We start from the raw sequence: 15,944 nt of genomic DNA on the forward strand, positions 1-15,944 counted from the left end.
TTGGAGCAATTTTAGCCATACAGAGAGGTCACAAAGAGCCCCCATACACCACCCCTGCAGCTCCCCCCACCACGGACGGGCATTTGTGGAGCCAGAACACACCAGGTCGCTGTGCTGCGTTCAGTGACCTGGCACTGGCCTGGACTCGGTTGCCAGGGAAACCCCAGAGGTCCATGGCTGTGGCGCCAGAGCCTCCCCACAGCCTGATAGGGCTGCCATCACTGTGAAGGCACCAGGCCAGGTCCACCGGACGGGTGAACGTGCTGCCCTCGAGGCCCACGCGGCCTGACTCCTTCCCAGCACTCGCCCTCCCGACTGCCATGTGGGCCGCGGCTTAACCAGTTTCCCAGTGGAGCTTGTGCACTGGCCACTCGCAGCTGGACAAATTCCCCTGGCCGCTTTGTCACCAGCGGAGTCTCACTGCAGTGGCAGTGCAGTGTCACCATCACTTCGCTCTTGTCCACCGTAGAGCCCGCCCTCACCCTCCGGCCAACCTCACGCCCTCCAGTAGACAGGCCTGGGGGGCGGAGGCATGCTCTGCCCTCCCCCAACCCTCCCCAGGGTCAGCCCTAGGCCCCCTGGGGAGGTGCCTGTGGGAGGAGGTGTCTTCCTGCAGGCACCTGCCCCCGGTTGCGTCCAGGGCCTGGAAATGCCTGTTTTCCTGCCCAGTTTCAAACCATTCCACAGACTGCATCTGGCAGTCTGTCCACCTTGGAATCACGTCACTCTTTTGGACAGTCTCCAGGGGCAATGTTTGGGCAGGGGGGCCCCCTCCTGAGTAGCCCATAAAAGAATGATCTTTTTTTTTGTCACACTCTGACTTCCACATAATCCCATACCAGACCTTGGACACCCAACTTGAGTTTGCTCTCCTGCAGCCTCCTCTCTCCCTGGTCTGTGTCTGGAGCAGCAGCTCGCGCCCCAACTGGGCAGGGGTGGCGAGTCAGGCCTGCCCGAGGACTCTCCCTACCTGCGCCCCTCTCAGCCTCAGCCTGTTCTTAGCCTCGGGGTGGAAGACCCACTCAGCTGCTGGTCACAGCACATTGTCCTGAGCCACAGGCCTCAGCAGGAGCTGAGACGGGATAGGTTCCCACGTCAGTGTCTGCAGTTCTGTCCCCTTTTCCAGTCACCCTCCTGAGAGCAATCTGGTGTCTGAGTGCGGTCTCCGGTGCAGACTTCCTGTGAGTTGCTTGTATAAAGGGATGAATAAATGGGAAATGAGGAGCTGCTTTAGAAAAAACAAGATCCCTGTTACTTGTTTTTCCAGTTGATGTGGATGTGTTCACAAAACTTTGAGGTTACATCCTTTTCCCTGGGGAGTAAAACTAGACATTGTCTGCGTGCAGATCTTCGGCCTGCGGCAGCACAGCCTCCACAGCCCGTGGCCTCGGGCTGCGGTGGAGGCCTGGAGAGTGGAGCAGGGACACGTGGATTGTCTCCGGCTCTGGGCTTGTGAATGACTAATAACTGGTGAAGTTAATAATTGATGTTGACCAAAAAAACATACAAACCTGTAGAAAAATTTTCTAAGAGTTTATTTGCACCAAACAGACGATGCATGCTCAGGAGCAAGATCTGCAGTTCTTTTATACATTTGGAGTTAAGGGGGGAACTTGAGGAAGAGTACGTGGAGGTGGGAGAAAGAGAGGCAGGGGTTGCATTACAGGGTCGCTAAGCCTCAGAGGGGTCTGAGAAAGAGGACCCCTCCTGGCGTTGCAGAGGTGTGTTCACCTAGATCCGAGAGCGAGCAGTGGACGCCGGCCTGTGGGGACACGAGCCTCACACTGAGGAAGTCCCAGGCCAGGGCGTGACCCCTGCCGGGACCTGCCCAGTCGGGGCTTTATGATCGGATCTCCCTGACACTGAAGGTGTCAGCTTTATCACATAACCCTTTTTCGCCCACACTAATGATCAGTCTTCTTAGGTGCCAACGCTGCGTGGCTGGCAGGGCAGCAGCGCCGTGAAGGGCACACCGATGAGGACTCCTCTCGCCGTGCTTTGCCCAGGCTGCCTCGCCGCAGCGAGAGGTGCCGATCTCCTTCCACACGCATCTCAGGTTCTTTGCAGACGAGAAAACACACGCCGACTGACGTGGCTGGATATGCTCTAAAATAGGGGACCCAGAGCCAGACAGAAATGAAATCATTCACTATTTTTGTCAGTGTTTTATGACTTATACAGAAACAGAACATGAAAATCCTTGAGGAACTGTTTGGGATTGATTGTGTTAAGCTTTTTGAAGGAGAGTGTGCCTCTGTTCTCTGTCATCTCTGCTCACCTTTCGCTCACACTGGAACCCAGGTGACATGTGGTGAGAGACGCCGACTTGCCCCTTACTGTCGCTGTGTTTCCCTGCAGGGCCCCTGCACCGGCAACCAGCAGAGCCTGGCCCACAGCCGGCTCTGGGACGCCGTCGTGGGCTTCCTCCACGTGTTCGCCCACATGCAGATGAAGCTGTCGCAGGTAGGGCAGCCACCCCACCACCCCACACGACAGCATGAGCCAGTGGTCCCAGGCAGATCGGGCATGCGTCCCTTTGTTTGAATTCAGCCTTCCTTAGATTACTTCCCTTCACATCTTTCATTGTACATTAAAAAATGTTTTCACAAATAAAGTAGTTTTATGCAAGCTGAGAGTAGATGGGAGTTGTTACACAATCTAAGAACCAAAGATCTTAAAGACTTGAATATATGGGGACGTAAAGGAGTTCGTTCCTCTGCCTTGAGCATGTTGTGTCCCTTCATAGCCCCACTTTTCTGTGGCCACTCCTGGGAGCCCCTACCCCCTGCGGGCAGTGGGGAAGGATTTCAGATCTGCAGCAAGTCCCTTGTTGAAGGGATTGGGTTTTCTTCCAGTTTCTAAACAAGCAGCTGTTCTCAATAGTTGGTTTTCACCCACTAGGCAGAAGTTTAACTTCATGAAAGTCAAAGAGAAAAAAGTAGTTACAAGGATACGGTTGTCCACCATGTTTTAATGTTAATTTGAGAGTGCATGTTGAAAATGTCAACATGGTTTTCTCACTGTGGTGTCCATTTCATTTGAAGCTAAGACACATGAATAGAAACCTTGTTACTCTAAGTCTTGGGCAAAGAGTTTCTTTGCAGTGGTGAGTTTTGCAGTGAGCGCTGATGTATCTGTCAGGGCCTGGGTACCTGCCGGGTGTCAGGTGGAGGGAAAAATGCTACATTCCAAGTCAGAAGATGGGCCCTCACCTGTCCTGTGAGTGTGGGTCCACTCCGTCCTCCCTGAGCCCCCTTCCCTGTGCTGAGTGCAGACCCTCACACCTGTGCCCGGCCTGCAGCAGGAGGGAAGTGCCAGGGCTCAGCACAGATCTTCATCTGCAGCAGGGAAGAGAGTCCAGAGGGAGCTCAGCTCCACTTTGATTTGTATAGTGGTGGCTGCGCCTTATAGAGGGAGAGTGAGGGGGTAGGGATCAGGGACCCTGTAGCATCGGGGAGTGCAAAGTGAGCCAGGGCCCGTCCCCCAGCCGAGCTGCCCAGACAGCAGTCACTGAAGGTAGGCTGCTGTCCGCCCACAGACACCGAGGGAGTTAGCTGGGCAAATGTAGATTTTTGGTAGTCTCGAGCTTCCCCAGACAGGCCCTTGGAGCAGGGCTCGGTCACCCCAGGGACACGGCCTCTGGCTGGTTGGCACTGTGTGGCCCTTGTCCCTGTCTCTTCAGCCCAACATGGAGCAGAGGCCCGGCTCACACTGGGTCAGGGAGAATGGTGTCACCGCCTAGTTGTGTGCTCATAGGACAGGTTCCACTGTGACGCACTTCCGCATTTTCTTAGCAGCTGGTGCCAGGTCACCACTGCCGCCCAGTTTGGAGACTCGGTCCAGGTCACAACTGTTTGGAAAGAAAACATCTTATTCTGGCAACGGAGAACTCTACTTCCTGGGTGGCAAACCCTAAGGGGGTTCTATTGTGGACATAAGTTCGCTCGCATCTCCAGGCCCTGAATCTAAGCACGGTGGTGTGTAGATGCAGTATATCATGTAAAATAGTGTATTGGTGGTGAAAAGTAAAAACAGAGAAACCCGGGCAATTTTAACCGAGAAGTATCAGAGAGTGTAATAAAACTTAGGAATAAGGTACGTTGTGTGCTGTGAGTGTAGATAACACTCGTCCATTTTTGGTTTGACTTACATTAAATAAGTTTATCTTGTATCACTTAGATGCTTGGTTTTTTCCAAGATAAGTTAATGTTTACAAAATATACACCATCTTTGTATAATAAGTTAGAAAGAAGAAAAAACGAGTGCTGTAGAGAGTTTTCAGGTAACAGAGGTGTGGACTGTGCAAAGGCGCCTGTGCCTGCCCTTGTGGAGGCCCCGCCCCTGGCCCCACCCCTGGCCCCACCCCTGGCCCCACCCCCACTGGACCCCGCCTTCTTGGGCCCTGTGTCCACGTGACCACATCAGCAGGCGGGGTCAGAGCCAACTGCGGGTGCTCTCCGTGCTGAGGGGCGTGGTTTTGATGAGCAGCGTGCGTGCTTGCACCTGGCTTTCCGTCCGTGACACTGCAGGGGGCGCTGCAGTGGAGCAGGCTCTTCCTGGGGAGGCCACTCTGCAGGGCTTCCACGTTCTCTCTCCAACGCACTGTGTTAATGTTTTCAGGACTCCAGTCAGATCGAGCTGTTGAAAGAGCTCATGGACCTCCAGAAGGACATGGTGGTCATGCTGCTGTCCATGCTTGAAGGTAGTGTGACTGTCCCTCTCACAGTCATTCCTTTGTATTGTGCACGTCCATGGGGCCTTTATTCTTTAAGGATCCATGTTTCTGCATGTTGCAGGGAGTGAGGCTTCCACACGGAGATGAGACAGGTGCCTGGGTCTGTAGGGGGCTTTAGTGCCTTCTCTCAAGTTAGTCTTTAAACAGGAGAAGCGCTGCATATCTCAGTTTACGTGTCTGGAGTGAGACCTGTGGCGCTTCCCCACTTCTCCTTTTGGCGTGCCCCCCTAGAGAGACCGCGCCCCATAATGTGGTGTGGGAAGGTGTGGCTTCTCACCAGGGGAGGACAGACACGTGGGCGGACTCCAGCCTCCGGTTGCTGCGAGCTGAGCTGATGGCCAAGAGCCCCAGGGTCCTCAGTGTGCCCCCGGCAGGGGGCAGCCCCACCCTCCCCTCCTCAGGCCTCTCTCGGTTTTTCTCCTTTTTTCTTCACTATTGCTTTTCTCTTCTGGGTAAGGCGGGCAGCGCAGTGGTTGAGGGCTTGACCCCGGCCCCCTCATCGGCGTTCCCATCCCACTTTCCCACAGTTGCCGTTCAAGCCTCAGACAAGTCCACATGCAAATTCAATGTCCTCTGTGAAGTGGAAATAATGGGAGACTGATGTGGAGATTCAGTGGGGTCTTGTGAATACAGCCACAGTGACTGGAAAGGTGTTCATGCTGACGTGGCCCGACATGCCCTCACTTTGGTCTCTCTGTTGGGGCCTGCCCTGCCCTGTGTACCCTCCAACAGGGCAGCAGCCGCGCTAGGCCGGCTGCACAGAGCAGTGCTCCCACCAGACCCTAGTGGGCAGCGCCCACTTTACTCCCCCAGCACAGGGTCTTTCTCCCTGACTTGCAGTCAAATGCTAGTCCAAGTAAGAGCAATACCTAGAACGGCAGTCATAGCCATAGCCCTGACAACTTAAAATGGACCTCTTAGAACATGCCACCTCCTGGCTTAAGTATCGATTTCTCCCTGACACTAGGTGTCAGAGTCTGATTGTCCTCACTTTATCACGTGAGGGCCCTGCGGGGCAGAGGGGCCGAGAGCTCTGGGCAGGCGGCTCCGCTGGTGGGCTCCAGGCTGGATGCTGCCTGTGCGTGGCTCTGACCACGGCGGACCTGCTCCACAGGGCACTCGGACCTCTCACTGCGCAGACTTCCCTGTTGCCCTTTGTGTTCTGTTGTGCACTCAGTTCAAGGGAAAGAAGCATTCCATGGCCCTGTCATTTAAAATGATACCTGACTCCCTCCAGTGTATCGGCAGCCTGTCATTTCCCAACTGTGACAGTTCTGTGCTGTGAAGAAATGCAGGCAGACGCTTCCCATCTGACAGCAGAAAGGCCGTGTGACCAGCAATCAGGGGGCCCGTTTGGGAACATTAACTTACCTCACTCAGCCTCGGTTGCCTCAGCAGTAAAATCAGAACGAATAAACGCGCCTGCCCTACAGACATGTGAACGTTCAGTCAGATGCCATGTGTGACAAGTGGTTTTTCTGCCCTCAGGTCTGTGTACATGCTCATTTTTATTATTAACGTGGGACTGGATTTTAGTTTCTGGCCTTAGGATGTACATGTTTGCCCATTTTCTTTACCCTAAAGCATGAAGCGCGTTGGGCCAATTGGAGGGGAGAGCCAGCTCTCGTTCCCAGTCTGGGCGTATCCGTCTGATGACTCTGTGAATGTGGTCTGCATGTGTGTGTGATTGCCATCCTGATGAAGTCCGTGGAGACGCCACACACTGCAGGGCCGACAGGCGCCAGCTCAGGTGTCCCATAGCCCGGTGCTGCTCTGCTCTCTGTGGTTTCACCAGGTGTGCTCGCTCTGAACCAGGGCTGCTCTCTGCCACCAGGTAATGTTGTCAACGGGACCATCGGCAAGCAGATGGTCGACATGCTCGTGGAGTCTTCCAACAACGTGGAGATGATTCTCAAGTTCTTCAACATGTTCTTAAAACTGAAGGACTTGACGTCTTCTGACACATTTAAGGAATATGACCCTGATGGCAAGGGGGTCATTTCCAAGAGGGACTTCCACAAAGCCATGGAAAGCCATAAGCACTACACACCGTCGGAGACTGAGTTCCTTCTGTCCTGCGCAGAGACAGATGAAAATGAGACCCTGGACTACGAGGAATTTGTCAAGCGGTTCCACGAACCTGCGAAGGACATCAGCTTCAACGTCGCCGTCCTTCTGACCAACCTCTCGGAGCACATGCCCAACGACACGCGGCTGCAGACCTTCCTGGAGCTGGCGGACAGCGTGCTCAACTACTTCCAGCCCTTCCTGGGCCGCATTGAGATCATGGGCAGTGCCAAGCGCATCGAGAGGGTCTACTTCGAGATCAGCGAGTCCAGCCGGACGCAGTGGGAGAAGCCCCAGGTCAAGGAGTCCAAGAGGCAGTTCATCTTTGATGTGGTCAACGAGGGCGGCGAGAAGGAGAAGATGGAGCTCTTTGTGAACTTCTGCGAGGACACCATATTCGAGATGCAGCTGGCAGCCCAGATCTCAGAGTCGGACCTGAACGAGAGGTCGGCCAGCAAGGAAGAGAGCGAGAAGGAGCGGCCGGAGGAGCAGGGCCCGGGGATGGGCTTCTTCTCCATCCTGACTGTGCAGGCGGCCCTGCTGGCCCTCAGGTACAACCTCCTGGCCCTCCTGCGCATGCTCAGCCTGAAGAGCCTGAAGAAGCAGATGAAGAAGGTGAAGAAGATGACGCTGAGGGACATGGTTGCGGCGCTCTTCTCCTCCTACTGGGGAGTCCTGAGCAGCCTCGCGCACTTTGTGGCCAGCGTCCTCCGTGGCTTCTCCCGTGTGGTGGGCAGCCTCCTCTTGGGGGGCAGCCTGGTGGAAGGCGCCAAGAAGATGAGAGTGGCAGAGCTCCTGGCGAACATGCCGGACCCCACGCAGGACGAGGTGAGGGACGATGGGGAAGAGGCCGAGAGGAGGCCCCTGGAGGCTGCCCTGCCCTCGGAGGACCTCACGGACCTGAAGGAGCTGGCGGAGGAAAGTGACCTCCTCTCGGACATATTTGGCTTGGACCTGAAGAGAGAAGGAGGGCAGTACAAACTCATCCCTCACAACCCGAATGCAGGCCTTAGCGACCTCATGAGCAACCCTGTGCCCCTTCCCGAGGTGCAGGAAAAGTTTCAGGTAAGGTGTCTCTGAGCCACAGCGCCACTGGACCCCGGTTGGCCCCGGTGGTCAGCTCTTGCCTACCTGGGGCTCATGCCAGAGTGCATTCAACACGAGATCTGAGTCTCTAGAGAGAATCATCTGGTTGGTCAGCAGAGCTAGCCTCTGAAGATTCTCCACAAATTGTTGAATTATCATAGAGTGCTAGATGCAAAGGCAGGTACTCCCCCAGATGACAGTGGGAAGTGAGGTGGGCGTCCCACCCGCAGGCATTTCCTGAGTGTTTGCCACGAGTCTGACACTAGGGACCCAGGGGGCTTCGGAGAGGCCAAGGCTGTGTCCAGTGCTTTTGAACGGCAGCCCCAAAGCGTTATGAGACAGAGCAAACACACACGACAAAATCAGAAAATTACTAAGTGAACTGTCATAGGCCGTAGACAAGAGAGGCCACGTGCGTGGATCGTGGAAGGTTGGTGTGGCTCGGGCGCAGCTAGAGGAGACCTAGGAAGTGAGGCTCAGGCTGGCCTTGGAGGGTGCGTGAGGTGAGGGCCACGTCTCCGCAGTGAGAGGAGAGTGGAAGGTGTCCACAGAGTCGCATCACCTGCCGCGGGAGGCGGGAGGGGGTGTGCTAGTGCTACCTAGACAGAGGGCTCCCTGAACGCGTCCCAAAGTGGCGTGTAACCTGCTTTTCTTTTCCCCATCGGCTTTCAAGGAACAGGAGGTGAAAGAGGAGGACAAGGAAGAAAAGGAAGAAAACAAATCGGAACCTGAAAAGGCTGAGTACGTGTGGTTTCCGGTACTTTCCTCTGGTCCCTTGTATTCTCTCTTGTGGGGACAGATTGGAGACCTGTCGTCTCTGGGGGCAGGCTCAGTGTGAGGACCCCAGTGCTGGGAGAGTCAGTGCGGGTGCTGCCAGCCCGGAGCCAGGCTGCCTCGTCCTCCTGTCCCATCTGACTGTGTGTCTGTCCTGAAGCAGACAGGCCCCTGTGGTGCCCTGTGGTGCTCACAGATGGCAGGCCAGTTGGGGCCTCTGTTCAGGTTTATCGTTCACTGTGCATGTGACTTGCTGCTAGGAAAGATGAGAGGAGACACGCTTTATGAAGGCTGTTGCTGAGGGTCCTAGGGGAGTGTTTCCCTCCAAGTTGGTCCCAGGGCCACACTGAAGAAACCTGCCCATCCCCTGGCCCACCAGAGGTGCCGACTGAGCAGGTCTGGTGTGGGCCTCAGCACCATCCCTGCCACCCGCAGCTGGGGGCACAGCGGGGGGGAGTGCAGCCAGAGGAACCGGGGAGCTGGAGGGGAGTGAGGGAGAGGGGTCCATTCCTCCTGGCTGCGGCTGCTGCTCCAGCTGCAACTGACACCTTCCCCCACATTTAATTAATTTTATATGCACAGCTTTAAAAACTGGGGAAACCCGATTTGTAATCTCGGACATAGTTGGCTTGGATCTGGAGAGAGAAGGAGGGCAGTGCAAACTCTTTCCTCACACCCCAAACGTGGGCCTCAGTGACCTTGTGAGCAGCCCTTGCCCCTCCCGACTGTGCACTTTTGCGTGTGGTGCTTTTTTTTCCTCCTCCACTTGGCTCCCTCTGTCCATGTCCTGCAGCAGTACTGCTCCTTGTCATGGGCTAGCACTGCTGGGCCCGCTGTGACCATGGCCATGTAAATGACCACTGCAGGGTGCAGGCATGTGACAGGGTGTGCTGCACCCTGTCACAGAATGTTAAAGACACTGTCAGATAAAGCCCCCACAGGACAGGCTGTGTGTGGGTGGTGTATAAGTGGGTTTGGATGTGTGAGCACACATGGACATAAATAACTTTCAGGGAGGACTGCTATTTTGCAGCTAAAGGGGTTTATGTATCAAATTTTAGTGCTTCTAATTTCATTATTATCTGAAAAATTAGTATACTGACAACCTTTATACATGCAAACAGCCAAATGCATATGTCTTTGCTGTTAAGTCCTAAGGATTAGTCAGCATTAAAGACTAACCATTAAAGTCATAATTTAAAAATAAGGTATGTGGGAAGTTTTGCTTGTTATTCTCTTTTCAGTAGAATGTTCTGCAGCACAATCAGAAGGAAATGTGCAAGCCCTGGCTGGTGTAGCTCAGTGGATTGAGCCTGCGAACAAGAGTATCACGGTTCAATATCCAGTCAGGGCACATGCCTGGGTTGCAGGCCAGTTCCCAGCACAGGACACACGAGAGGCAACCATACATTGATATTTCTCTCCCTCTCTCCTTCCCTTCCCCTCCAAAGATAAATAAATAAAATCTTTAAAAAAAAAAGAAGAAAATGTGCTATGTGAAGATACAAGGCACTTCCAGCCTATGAAATGCCCTTTAGATTTGAACTTCATGGAATTACTCGTCTGCAGGAGGCCACGATAATAGAAATCCAACCCCTAATTCTGAAATTCTGAGTGTTATATTTCACTGGAAAAGAATGTTTTTAAAGTGATACTGTGGTTTAAATATTTGTTTCTTTGTCTGTTTTGGCACAAAACCTGTATTTCCTTCTGTTCCCGGATGGCTTATGTCCATTCGTATGTCCACAGTGGAGAAGACGGAGAGAAAGAGGAGAAAGCCAAGGACGAGAAAGGCAGGCAGAAGCTCCGGTCGATCCACACACACAGATATGGAGAGCCAGAGGCCCCCGAGTCTGCGTTCTGGAAGAAAATCATAGCGTATCAGCAGAAGCTGCTAGTAAGCCATTTTGGAATGAGTGTTGGTGTGATTCGCTGTTGGTGGAGGACTGAGGCTTGGCAGAGACCCACGGGCCTTCCCCCACTGAGGGGTAGTCAGGGAACCATGTCTGCCCTGCAGGTATGACTGACCTGCTCCCCGTGGCCACACCCATGGCCTCTGCACACAGGTCACCTGGATCCACAGGGTGTGGTCACTGCCCGCAGCCTGGGCCCAGGACGCTTCTGGGCCCCCTGCCAGGCCCCCTGCAGGGTGGCCTGGACTCTGCCTCACCGTCCAGCACAATGAGGCCGCAGGGCACAGGTGGGCAGACTGATGTTCCTGAGTGGGCTGCTCTGGTTTCTGGAATAGCGCCCTTTTATTAAAAGTTCAGTTATAAAAATATCAATGCAATGAGCCAACTCTGCACTGATAATGAGAAGGTCTACTCAAATTTATTCTTTAAATGGGAATAAGTAAAAAAAAAATGAAAGAAGAGAGGAGATGATAGGTTTTTCTGTAGTGTCCTATACAATTTTCAGAAATGCTCCCCAGTTAATAAAATACATTTATATTTGGAAAACAACGAGAAAAGTTGTAGTTCTCTATTCTATCTCTATTCACACTCATTCAAGATGGAATTCATAAAAATTAGTGTGAAAGGCCATTGGTATGTGCATATGTATAAATACGGGGTGGGGCAAAAGTGGGTTTGCAGTTCGTATGCAAGATAGTAAATAATTGATAAGTAATGATACAAGAACAAACTCTGTGTTTTGTGTACTCACTTCTGCCCTGCCTTGTATTCTACATGGCTTTTGGAGCAGGAAATTTGGGAGGATGAGTGTGTAGAATAAACCTACAAGAGCTACTGACCAATGGAATTGGCACTGACCTAGGCACTGACCTGTTCTCCTCATAGCGTCTAGCATTCCCTGAAGTTATGTTTTACCGGTGGGGGTTCCTCTTTATCATTTGTCTCCTCCGTGGGGACCTGGGTTTTCTGATTCACTGTAAATGGTGCTCAACACACTAGCTGTCCAGGAAGTAGTTTTGGGTGAATGAGTGAGTGCTTCCTCTGGTTGTCTGCAAATTTCATGTCAGTCAATTCAGTGACCTATTTCTTTCCACCCTCAGAACTATTTTGCTCGCAACTTTTACAACATGAGAATGTTAGCCTTATTTGTCGCCTTCGCAATCAATTTCATCCTGCTCTTCTATAAGGTACGTGTGACTTGGTCCTTTCACGTCCAGTCTGAGGCTACCGAACTGGTGCACAGGTTCAGAGACCCGCTAGCAGGCACACCGAGCCCTGTTCTAAACCACACTTCGATGGAGGAGGAGCAGAAAGCTCAAGCATGTCCCTGGTTGTGAGGCGGGGTGGGTGCGTCCCTCCCGACCGACCCTGTGAGTTTTCAGGCTGGCGGAGGGTCACCTGCAGCACCCTGGGCCCGCTCAGTGCTACAGGGTCAGCAGAGGGTCACCTGCAGCGTCCCCAGGCTCACTCGGCTCAGTGCTACATTCACTTCTCTTTGTCACTGAGAAGGTGGCCGAGCCGCCTCATTTCCCCACTCACGCTGATCCCCACGACTCCTGGTTACCGAGAAGGGGGCCCCGGAGTGTCCATTATCTGCCACGGGGCTGGAGGAGCCATCTCTATTGTGCCGGGCGGCCCACCCAGCTCTGCCGGAAAAGGCTGGGTTTCCACTTTTTTTGTTCGCGCTGATGCCATACAGGAAGCGAACTGACTGCACTTTAAATGGTTTGAATCAGGTGTCCACTTCTTCTGTGGTTGAAGGAAAGGAGCTCCCCCCTCGCAGCACAAGTGGAAACACCAGAGTGGGCATCCTGGACAGCGGCCCCGACAGCAGCCTGGACAGCAGCCCACCAGGCGTGGCGGCCGTGCACTACGTGCTGGAGGAGAGCAGCGGCTACATGGAGCCCGCCCTGCGCATCCTGGCCGTGCTGCACACCGTCATCTCCTTCTTCTGCATCATCGGCTACTACTGCTTGAAAGTAAGGCAGCGGGACGAGGTCCCTGTGCATCTGTCTGTCCGTGCGTAGGTCTGTCCATGCACACAGGTCTGCTGCAGACTGGGCTTCTGGGGGAGTGGGTTCTGAGACACATGGAGGTCATTGGGAATGTTCCAAAAATCAGCCTGTGTGGGACAAGAGGAGATTGCAGGAGGCACTGGGGGAATGCCGGCTGCAGGGTAGATGTGCAGGGCAGGCCTGGCCCGGCTCTGATGCCGTGGCGCTGACAGCTGGGTGTCCTGGGCTGAGACGTTGGGGCCTCCACACTCACAGGCTCTGGCTGTGGACTGCCCTGGGAAGTGCGGTGGCCTTGGGCGGTATGACTGCAGCTTCCTTTCAGACATTGGTAATTGTTCCCCCACAACTTGACCCCACAGAAGTGGCCCGTCACTGTGCCTGCTGGCAGTGCTCCATGTATTAGGGATCAGAGAAATACATCGGAGAAATACATCAGGCAGTTGGTTGCTCTGATATTAGGGATGCACCTGCTGCCATCCTGGGCAGAGGTGCTTTCCAGTTTGTCTCACTTCCCCAGAGGATCATGCAGCTGCTCCTAGACCCTCCAGGGAACAGTGTCATTTGGTGCATGGCACTCGGAATGGTGTCTGAGGTGCACGGTTGCCTGCTTCCTCTATGAACCTCTTCATCTTTCCCTAGTGAGACTCTTCTTCACTGTAATGCCTTCTCCTCACTGCCCCTGCCCCTGCGGAGCAGCTTCTAGAACTTGTGAAAAGCCAGGGCCCAGCGTCTAAGACCAGATTGTGACGTTTCTTCAGAAACTCCTCTCAACCCCTTTCCTTCTCTTGTTTTATGGGGGATATTCAGGGATGCTTCCAGAATGTATGCACCTCTCTTGTGTGAAGTCTGCACATGTGAAAAGGGGGTCGGTATGTTCTGGAGCCATCTTGAAAAACAAAGTTTTTCTGATGTTGAAATTGAAATTTATTTCAAATTAGCATGTGGGAACGCCAAGCAAGGGGTTGTTAAAGAGAGTCCTCAAATAAAACAGCATTTTTTAAAAGCATACATTCTGGAACCTTAGTAACATTCTTACACGTTATTGCACTCATTTCTGCTGCAGTCAGAGGTGTATATCTATAATACACCAAAGAGACACAGTTCAGCCTGACCATTTTCTCTTTAATATGTGCAGAAGTGATTTAGAAGTGACGTCACGAACACAAGTACCTATGAACTGTGTGCGGGAAATTGCATGCATATGTGTAGTATCTCTTCTCGTGCTGTTTTTCCAAAACCTCTAGATGCTCCTTTCTGCCTAAAATACAGCGGATTTACTCTCACTCAGTTTCTGCCCCTCTGGAGGTAAATGGGAAGTGTTTCTTCCCAAAGGCTGTGTTGCAGTGAGAGTGACCACAGGCCAGGAAATCTAAACTGATTTAACGTTTACTCTCCAAATGTAGGTCCCGCTGGTTATTTTTAAGCGCGAAAAGGAAGTAGCTCGAAAATTGGAGTTTGATGGGCTTTATATTACAGAACAGCCTTCGGAAGATGATATTAAAGGCCAGTGGGATAGACTCGTGATCAACACACAGTGAGTAAAGAATATACGAGACATTTCAGTGCTCACAGCTTTCCGAACATGAAACACTTGGCTGGGGTGGCCTGCAGCTCTTTGGAAGTTTAGCACAAGTGATTAATGGGTATATATTCAGCCAAGAAAATCAAAAGGCTCAGTGCTGTCAGCTCCTTGATGGAGCCCATCAGTGTTTGCCATCTGTGTTCCGAATTCCTTAATCAGAAGGGACTTTGAGTCTGCTCCCACAGCCCTGGTGGAACTCTGCCTCCATCACTCAGCATTCAGAGCAGCACGCAGCAGGAGCACAGGGCGGGGCTGGGCGGATAGGCGCAGCTGAGGCACAGAGCCTACAGGCAGGGTTGTCTCCTCCAGAGGCACAGAAGAAGAAAAATCTACTCATTAGGGTAGGAGGTGTGGCATTAAAGGCAAGGGAATTGAATTCCACACTGTAATGTATCTACATTGTGAACTTTCCGGTGCCCTCAAGCAGCCTGGCCTAAAACCAGCGGAGCACTGTGGTGTGTGCAACGGAGGACAGGAAACACGCCTTTCTGTGCACTGGTTGTTTAGCCGTGTAAGGTCACGGTCCAGGCTCCTGGCTGTCGTGCCAGGTGTCACCCCATCACAGAGTACGAGTTTCCAGCATTGAAAGTGTTGTTGATGCAGTAGCCTGTGGCCCTCAGAGGGAAATAACTTCTTTTTATTGTGATTAGTTCTGCTTATTTTTAAAAAGTTATCCTTTCCATTAAGTTCTGGGTTTTCAAATGGGGAGGATTTAAGTGTGGATGCTCCCATGAATGTTGACTCTACACGCTCTGCGCCATGTTTGGCAACTCCAGCTGTCAACACGACAGCAAACCAAGCCTGTCCCTTTCGGTGCCTCCGTGTTGGGCGGGGCAGCATCAGGCCGTGGCTCAGCGGCCCCAGTTTTCTGGGGATGACCGGTGCCAATGAGGGTCTTTCCACGTCACAGGAAAACAGTGACAGGTTTTTCAATACTTTATAGGCACCTGACAAAGCAGTCTGTATATTGATATTGACACATTGCAAGTAAATAAAAAGCAGAACCAGTTGGCTTATTAATGAATATACTCACCTTCTTCTCCAGTAAAATATTAGCCTAGAGCCTTTTTGTGAGTTACGTGTATATACAGGGTGAGCAAAAGTAAGTTTACAGTTGTAAGAACACAAAATAGAGATTTTTCTAGTATTATTATTAATTATCATATTATATATTTGTATTATAACTGTAAGCCTACTTTTGCCCACCCCTGTATTTATCTAATAATATTTAACATGATATTCAATATACGAGTGATGTTGAAAAATTATAGGGCAAGATGAATGGGAAACAAATTTATTCTAATTTTTGTGAATGGAAGAAAGTGTTTTTGTATTGTTAAGTATTTTGTATATTTCAAACAGTACATTGTTATTGTTTCTTCAAACGACACTCTTTTACTTATATGCTTTTATATCTTTTAGGTCATTTCCCAACAACTACTGGGACAAATTTGTTAAAAGAAAGGTAATGCTTCTTAGAAGGAATAAATTTGTTATTTTAACCCCAAAGTGGAGCTCAGATTTGAACTGGTGTGGCTCATACAGGGAATGAGGCGCGGGGTGCGCACTGTGTGGGTCAGCACCATTTCATGGCGCCGAGAGTTTGAACGTGAAGTTCACCCCGTGCGACGGAGGGTCCCGCGACTCCCGCCTGTGCTCTGACTCAGGCAGTGCAGCCGTGTGCAGTACACTCAGGGACCGGAACCGGTGGGCGTTTTCCTTGAGGTTGCTCAGGGAACCCGCAGGGCTCAAGGCCATTTGCAAGGAGACAG

General features: G+C 52.2%; 1 protein-coding gene across 1 annotated transcript in view; it reads left to right on the forward strand.

Annotated features, from left to right (window-relative positions):
- RYR2 (ryanodine receptor 2) overlaps positions 1-15,944 on the forward strand; it is a 389,249-nt gene that overhangs the window by 345,368 nt on the left and 27,937 nt on the right. The window contains exons 86-94 of the mRNA XM_037037343.1: positions 2,359-2,463; positions 4,621-4,702; positions 6,570-7,867; positions 8,562-8,629; positions 10,412-10,559; positions 11,676-11,762; positions 12,312-12,554; positions 13,994-14,124; positions 15,595-15,637. Of these exons, the coding sequence (XP_036893238.1) occupies positions 2,359-2,463; positions 4,621-4,702; positions 6,570-7,867; positions 8,562-8,629; positions 10,412-10,559; positions 11,676-11,762; positions 12,312-12,554; positions 13,994-14,124; positions 15,595-15,637 (2,205 nt within the window). The remainder of the gene's footprint in view (positions 1-2,358; positions 2,464-4,620; positions 4,703-6,569; positions 7,868-8,561; positions 8,630-10,411; positions 10,560-11,675; positions 11,763-12,311; positions 12,555-13,993; positions 14,125-15,594; positions 15,638-15,944) is intronic.

This window comes from Sturnira hondurensis, unplaced genomic scaffold (assembly GCF_014824575.4).
Source record: "Sturnira hondurensis isolate 20B ecotype Veracruz unplaced genomic scaffold, ASM1482457v3 Scaffold0022977, whole genome shotgun sequence".
NCBI lineage: Eukaryota > Metazoa > Chordata > Mammalia > Chiroptera > Phyllostomidae > Sturnira > Sturnira hondurensis.